This window comes from Littorina saxatilis, linkage group LG12 (genome assembly GCF_037325665.1).
Source record: "Littorina saxatilis isolate snail1 linkage group LG12, US_GU_Lsax_2.0, whole genome shotgun sequence".
NCBI classification, from domain to species: domain Eukaryota; kingdom Metazoa; phylum Mollusca; class Gastropoda; order Littorinimorpha; family Littorinidae; genus Littorina; species Littorina saxatilis.
The window spans coordinates 71,276,732-71,285,009 of record NC_090256.1 but is presented as its reverse complement, the minus strand read 5'-3'; the positions used below and the strand labels follow the sequence as shown (position 1 = coordinate 71,285,009).

General features: G+C 47.0%; 1 protein-coding gene across 1 annotated transcript; it reads left to right on the top strand.

The window, feature by feature from the left end:
- The first annotated feature begins 2,158 nt into the window (after positions 1 to 2,158).
- Positions 2,159 to 7,696, top strand: LOC138982711 (G-protein coupled receptor 183-like). The gene is made up of 4 exons (XM_070356040.1): positions 2,159 to 2,592; positions 3,903 to 4,177; positions 5,927 to 6,355; positions 7,029 to 7,696. Exons 1-4 carry the CDS (start codon positions 2,239 to 2,241, stop codon positions 7,294 to 7,296), a joined length of 1,326 nt encoding a protein of 441 aa, XP_070212141.1. The 5' UTR covers positions 2,159 to 2,238; the 3' UTR covers positions 7,297 to 7,696.
- The last annotated feature ends 582 nt before the right edge of the window (positions 7,697 to 8,278 follow it).

The following is an 8,278-nucleotide window of genomic DNA, read 5'->3' as shown; positions in this document are numbered from 1 at the left end:
ACGCAGCGAAGTGAAGTCAGATCAGAATCAGAGGAACATGTTCATAGTTCTAGACCTCTTTGTGAATTAGAACGATTCGCTTCAAGCTATATCAAAACATTTAGTCAATCTGTCGCCAGTCGGCCTGAAACTACATGATCGACACGGCTGAAAACCGGGAATCACTCACCATCAAGACTACAACAGCCCGGCTAGCCAAAACCCGCAAACCGAGACGGGTTGAGCTGGTCTCGGCATCGCATGCGAACATAGAACCTAATTTGCATATAACCGATTTTCTTTAGTTGTGAGCACATTTTTTAAGTAACCAATATATCAATATATTTTTGGATTCAACAAATGAAAATAAATACAGTGCAATACTATGAAGTCAGTTGTTAAAATTTCAGTTTTATTTACATTAAGGGGGGGGGGGGGGGGGTGCAAAGATGACGAAGAAGAAAAACATTAACGGTCAAGGATTTTCCACTAACAAGTTTTAGCTTTATTTATTTTATCCTCCCTCATCCCCCTCCAGCCCCCGAAACAAACGTTAAAATCTGAGCGACAGTTCGAACATCTCTTTCCAAACAACTGAACCGTAGGGATGTATTGAAGAATTGGACAATAGAACACGTTGTTACCGTCACTGGCAGATGCACTGCCGCTTTAGGAAACACATTGTCACTAAGAATAACGCTTCAAGATGGAGTGCGCCTCAGGACTTTTTTTGTAGCAACGATTGGACTTTTTGTCGCGGGTGAGGATATAAACAGTCAAAACATTCACACAACTTTCCGACAGATGTTTATACATGCCAAAGTGTTGTCACTCAAACGTAACTTGATGCGGTTTTTCAGTTCGCATATATCTCCCGCGAAAAGGTGACCACCGGGTCAAAGACTGTGTGCGACATGCTAACATTGAACCAAATAACAGTTTTTACATTTTTCTTACGCCATCAAACAAAGTGTCTTGACGTTAACTACCCAAACACAGAAAGAACTCTCCGCTCTCGTCGTTAATACTCAATACTCACTATTGGACCCCTGCGTACGCGTTGGCTTTAGTGGCGTAATTAGTTCACATGCGGGACCTGGTCGGGTACTTCCGCCTCGCTTACTTCGACCTTTTTCGTATTACGCTATCCTGCCGAACTTCCGATTACGTTCGTAGCTACTCGGAACCTTCGGGATTGAAAGCCCGTAACTGACGTGTGAAAAAAAAATTCGCGATACAAATTCATTCGTTTCAAAATTTGACTTCTTTCCAGAAAGTCGGCAATTTTTGTAAAAGGACAGATGCTTGAAGCGTGGCTTAAAGCCCAGGGAAATCTGTGCAGGTTTAGGGGAGCTGTACTGTCCCTTTAAGGCATACGGACACCCTTGTTATGGGTTGAAGGAAGTGTGTTCCCTTTCAGAGTATCCCATTAATGCTACACTCTTCATGCTGAGGGGGAGAAGAAGGAAAGTCTAAACGAGTACACAATAGGAAACAGGGGTCAGAAAATGGGAAGTGAACGGGGGGAAAGATTGCTTCGGTTTGACGGTGGTCCCTATAGCCTTGAGAACGGTGGTCCCTATAGCCTTGAGAACATTGGGTGCACAGGAAATTGCTAGCTGCACGCAATTCTACTCCTCTTTAAAAATCCACCACAAAACCTCACAGCAATTTCATGAGCCGCCTGCTCTTCCATTTTCAGATGTGCATAAAGTGTGGTGGACCCCCTTTTTCTGTTACCACCCCATATTTAAGGCTTCCCTCCTTAAGACCTTACTGTTTCAGGCTGTTCTTGTATTGTTTATGTTTTTGTTTCTTTCTTTCTTTCTTGTTTTTTGTACACAACGCGTGTAAAGTGGCCTCTATTTAAAGACTCCCTCATTTGATCAGATTTCCGGAGGTCTTAAAAAGGGGGTTCCCTCGTATTATGCTGTCGGCTGATAATTGCAACATTCATCTTAGCAGTGTTCCCCCGAAAACGGAGTTTGGCTGCCAAAATGTCAGAAAAACGTCATAAATGTAAATCCCACTTGTGCAATACAAAGAAGAAGAAGAAGAATGTAAGTAGTGGTACTCTGGTGCATTTCAGTGACAACAAGCAGGCAGATGACAGTAGTGGATTACGCAGCTGTGATTTTGAAAGTGCTACAGACAACTAGCAAAACTGAATTTCACAACATTCCTGTTCCAGCAGCGAAACATGACGACAGTTTGATGAAAACTCAGACAATATTGACAATTCCACGGTGACCTTCAAAAATGGCATCCGCGACAACCGACTCCGGAGTCAAGGTAACCTCTCTCCTTGGCCTCGCCAACATGACCTTGACCCACTCACTGCTCAACGCGAGCGACACCACGAGCGGGACCCCGACCTTGACCCCGGAAGAGAGAGCGCAGGTGGAGCAATATATGGCCACCATCGACGCCATCAAGCAGACCTACATGTGGATCATCTTCGCCTTCGGTTTCCCTGGCAACCTGATCAGCCTGGTGATCATCCTGAGGTTGCGCTGCTTCGGGTCGCCCGCTCTGTACGTGGCCACGCTAGCTGTGGTGGACAATGCGGCCATCATGGTCAAGCTGCTCCTCGTGCTATTCGGGGAGTACAAGGTCAGTCTCCCTCGCTGTCTTCCTCGCTCTGTCTCTCTCGCTCTTACTCTGACGCCATAGTCTCTCTATCTCTATCTCTCTCTGTCCCTCTGTCTGTCTTGCATTTACGTTCCAGTGTGTCTGTATGTCTGTCTGTCTGTCTGTCTGTATCTCTCTCTCTCTCTCTCTCTCTCTCTCTCTCTCTCTCTCTCTCTCTCTCTCTCTCTCTCTGTTTTTCTTTTGAATAGACTTCTTTTCACAAACCATGTTTTTGCATTGTGTATTTGAAGCTCTGAGGCACACCCTGTCTCCTTTGACATGAATATCTACCTTTTCTGGCCTCACCTCGCCCTAACCACTTCGACTCACCTTATCGCATAGCAACTGGTTTGGACCCAACTCACCTCACCATTTTTCCCCTCAAAACACCTCACCTCACCTCACCTCACCTCGCCTCATATCATCTATTCTCATCCCAACTCATCCCTCAAAACACCTCACCTCACCTCACATCACCTCGCCTCACCTCACCTCACCTCACATCACCTCACATCACCTCGCCTCATATCATCTATTCTCATCCCAACTCATCCCTCAAAACACCTCACCTCACCTCACCTCACCTCACCTCACCTCACCTCACCTCACCTCGCCTTATTTCATCTCTTCTCATCTCAACTCATCCCTCAAAACACCTCACCTCACCTCACCTCACCTCACCTCACCTCGCCTTATTTCATCTCTTCTCATCTCAACTCATCCCTCAAAACACCTCACCTCACCTCACCTCACCTCACCTCACATCACCTCGCCTCACCTCACATCACCTCACCTCACCTCACCTCACCTCACCTCACCTCACCTCACCTCACCTCACATCACCTCACCTCACCTCACCTCACATCACCTCACATCACCTCACCTCACCTCACCTCACATCACCTCACCTCACCTCACCTCGCCTCACCTCGCCTTATTTCATCTCTTCTCATCCCAACTCATCCCTCAAAATAGCTCACCTCACCACACCTCACCTCACCTCACCTCACCTCGCCTTATTTCATCTCTTCTCATCTCAACTCATCCCTCAAAACACCTCACCTCACCTCACCTCACCTCACCTCGCCTCACATCACCTCACCTCACCTCACCTCACCTCACCTCACCTCACCTCACCTCACCTCACCTCACCTCACCTCACCTCACCTCACCTCACCTCAAAACACCTCACCTCACCTCACCTCACCTCACCTCACCTCACCTCACCTCGCCTTATTTCATCTCTTCTCATCCCAACTCATCCCTCAAAATAGCTTATGGTATGTCGCCAGGTGTCAATAGGCCTCATGGGCTGCAAGGCGATGTTCTTCCTCGGCAACCATCTGGTGGTGTACGCCAACTGGGTGCTGGTCACCATGGCACTGGAACGCTTTGTGGCCGTCTGGCAGCCGCTCAGGGTCAACCGGATGTGGTCCACACGCAAGGCCGCCATCAGCCTCACTGTGGTGCTGCTCGTCACCGTGGCCTTGACCTCTCCCCTCTTCGTCACGGTCACGGTCACAGACAAGGGAGGCAAGCAGACATGCGCCGTGGACCCACAGTACAGGTGAGTGAAGACGCAACGTTTGGGTTTGCGGGTCTGTACAGTCCACCCTGTCTATAAAGCCAACACAAGGGAGCGACCAAAGGTGGTTGCAATAGACAGGTGATCGCTGATCGCTATGGAAAGGTGGATCAGAGAAATAAAGTCGGATTCTGTGGGATGGTCGTTGTGGGCAGGTGGTCGTTATTGTGATGATGTGATGAAACAGATATTGTCTTTAGAGCGTATTTCTAAAAGACACTGGACAAGGTATTCCTTGTATTGTTTTGTCCTTTTTTTCAAGGCCATATGTACAACCCTCTTTTTTTAATTATTTGCATAATGACGTTTTTCTAATGGTAACAGCTGAACAGGTATTCATCGTACTACAATTTTGGTCTAGTCAGACCCTCCCTCGTCAACCACCTTTTCAACTCACACGCTTTTTGTGATGCACCTCTCTTCCTCTCTCGTTTGTTATTTCGATTGTTTTTTCGTAGCGCGCACATTTGCATTTTCATCAGCCAAACGGTTGAATTTTTCTTGGCTCTGTGTGACAGCGGATGAGTCGCCTGAGGTCCATTTATCATCGAAATTGCACCGTCAATTTGATTGTTTTGTTTCGATTTATTGAATTTTTGTTTAGACCTGATCTCTTCCTTTAAAACCCTTTGCACAAATCTTCACATTTCCCTGCCTGGATTTTTTCCCTTTTCTGTGGTGTTTGTATTTCTGCGTGGGGGGGGGGGGGGGGGGGGGGCACAGAAAGAGCTATTTCAGCAGCTGTGATAGCATTATGGCGTCTTTGTGGAAGTTCAGAACATGCTGTGTCTTTCTTTATATTTGTGACCCTCCACCACGAAATGAGTCGCATGTCACCTTTGCATGATTTTCATATTTTTACATTTTCCTAAAGAGTTTTTTATGCTCTATCCAGTGGTGAAAACCGTTTTAGAAAAGAGCAAAAACTGTTTGAGTTATAAGCCTGTGACTAAGGTGACCCTCACACTGTTACCACACACTCCCCGGACTTATATTAAGCCTTGCGCAGAACCGCGCGAGGTGACATGCGACTCATTTCGTGGTGGAGGGTCATATTTGTTGGTATTAGTCAATATGTGATATGAGAGGGTAAATTCACATAGTGCAATATCATATTTGATTGTATCCCTTTTATGTTTTATGTTTTATGTGTGTCGTCCTATACAATTGTTGTTATAATCGTTTACAGGCAGGCAGGGTGTGCCGAAGAAAAATTTCCATTTTTATGTAATATTTTAATGGACAATAAAGTGCTGTTATTATTATTATTATTGTTATTATTATTATTCTCTCTTGAGGTTGCATGGACCTTTTATCCCCTCAGAACGCTAGTTACCATCCAAAGAGGCATTGTTCACTGAGAATGGAAAGCGAATGGAAATGTAATGTTTGACTAAGCCTTGTTAATTAGTCCACAGATTGAAATATGCTTAGGTTTGAAGTAGGGAAACATGAATTTTGGAAACGAGTTTTGAACAAATGAGAGCCAATTATGAGACATCATGATTCAATTGGTAGCTTTCATTTTGTTTAGGCGTGTAGAAGGGCTGAACTCTTGTTTTTGAATCTCCGCAGGGCGTTCACGGGCATCTGGCCCTACCCCCTTTGCATCTCTCTCAGGCGTGTACAAGGGCTGACCTGTTGTTTGTGTATCTCTCTCAGGCGTGTAGATGGGCTGACCTGTTGTTTGTGTTGTAGAAGGGCTGACCTGTTGTGTGTGTGTCTCCCCAGGTTGTTCATGAGCATCTGGCAGTGGTGTCAGGTGGCGGCCTACGGCTTCCTGCCCTGCGTCATGCTCCTCACCCTCAACGTCTTCATCATCGTCATCATCAGCCGCGCGCGCCGCTTCCATCGCTCTATGAACCCTTCCTTCAAGAGCAACGGCAGCGCCACCAACAACAACAGCAACAACGCCTCCACCAGCAGCTCGTGCAGCATGCCTGGGGGCGGTGTCCAGCGTCAGGCCACGATCCTGCTGCTGGTCACCTCGGCCGTCCTGGTCATCACCACCACCCCGGTGTGTGTCTACATCTTGCTGCAGCAGTGGTGGCAGCCCCGCCCCGGCACCGTGGACTTCGCCAGGAAACAGCTGGTCGGCTTCGTGCTCCGGGCCGTGTGCGACGCCAACCATTCCGTCAACTTTTACCTCTACTTCGTCAGGTAAGTTACTGATGCATCTCCCCCCCCCCCCCCGAAAACGGCGTATAGCTGCCTAAATGGCGGGTTAAAAACGGTCATCAACATAAAAGCTGTGGGAGTGTCAGCCCATGAACGAAGAAGAAGAAGAACTGACGCTGTTGCACGACCACAACTAAAATTTCTACTTTGTCAGGTGCGTTACCGACGCTGTTCGGCGACCCACATATAACTTATATTTGCCAGGCATTTTACGCTGCTGTCCAAAAAAAATTGGTCGGGGGATGTTTGGACAAAGTTTTGATAAAACATCTGAAAGGGCTAGCTAAGTACGACAACAGAATCATCTGCCGAACCAAACGTTCCGTAAACTTTCTTGGTCGGGTCTTGCATGCTGTCCAACAATCTAGAGGCGAGGTGTTTTGAGAATGTATTGATACATAATGCTTCTAACACGAACAGCTTAGTACGACGAAAGGGTAACAGTCTTGGGAACTTAATCTTTGCTTCAAGATCCCCAAATTGAAGACTTCCCCCTTTCTAAGGCCCTGTTTCTCAGATGTTCTGTACCTCTGTAAATAATCCCGGTGACTGTACATGGCAACGCTTTCTATCCTTATGGAAGCTCTTGACAAATGTCGCATCAAATAAGCTGACTATGTGCTATGTACTATGATTTCTTTCTATCTGTTTCCAGTGCCAGGAAATTCCGGGCGTATTTCTGCAAGGCGGTCTGCTGGCTGTGTCACCGCCACGGTTCAGGACGAGGCTTTGACACCGCCACGCGTCACTTTTCCAATACAAGGTCAACGCTGAGGTTGAAGGACAAATCCCAAGGTCACATGCTGCTGTATCAGCGGAAAAAGACGGAGAAGGATGACGACGACGATGGCGAAAACAGCGAGAGTATCAAACTGGCTCAACACAATGGATGTCTTGCCACTACTTGCAGCTCTCCCTTGTAATCTGACCGCGGAGGGCGTCTTTGGTGTGAAGAAATAGCTGACTAAACTGTAGGCGCATGTGTCTCCAGTACTCATGCAGAACATCTTCTGCAATGATTACGCAGTTGCCCATGAAAGTCACGTCGTTGTTTGTGCTAAGAATCCCCTGGAACGAGAACCCCACGAAATGCGTATGACGGGAGAAAGTTATTCTCAGGAGGAAGCTGTGTTTCTAGCAAATGCTCAAAGACTATAATGTATAGAACTATATGCACGTGCTACAGCGTGGGCTAAAAGATCGCACCCAAGCAAAATCTCCGTAATGAGTGAGATATACATGTGTGTTAACATGGGCTAAACGATCTCACTTGAGCAGCTCTTTGTAATGGGCGGGATTTTGTCAGTGTGTGTGTGGGGGGGGGGGGGGGCGTTCAGCTTTGTTCTGGAAGAATAACATCGACATGCAACTGTTCACAGTGGATCTGTGCAGTGCATGATTTCCCAATGAGACAACCACAGCACTGAAGGATGTGTGTGTTAATAAATATTCCACAGAATGAACAGCTGATGTTGCGTGCACAACCCGTCAACCGTTCGCTAGCAGCTACACTGCCGAACACTTCCAATGATGTGAACGAATTAAATATCAACGCTGTACTGGTGCATGGTTTCTCAAGTGGTGCATGGTTTCTCAAGTGAGATAACCACTACGCTGGGATGTATAATTTGTTATCGAATGTCTCAAAGAATAAACTGCTGCACGGACACCAGGTTTCTCTGTATTCAGTGGTTACTGGCGGCGAACACTATCTGCTTGGAGTCATGCTGCCCGGACACCAGGTTTCCCTGTATTCAGTGGTTACTAGCGGCGAACACTATCTGCTTGGAGTCATGCTGCACGGACACCAGGTTTCCCTGTATTCAGTGGTTACTAGCGGCGAACACTATCTGCCTGGAGTCATGCTGCACGGACACCAGGTTTCTCTGTATTCAGTAGTTACTA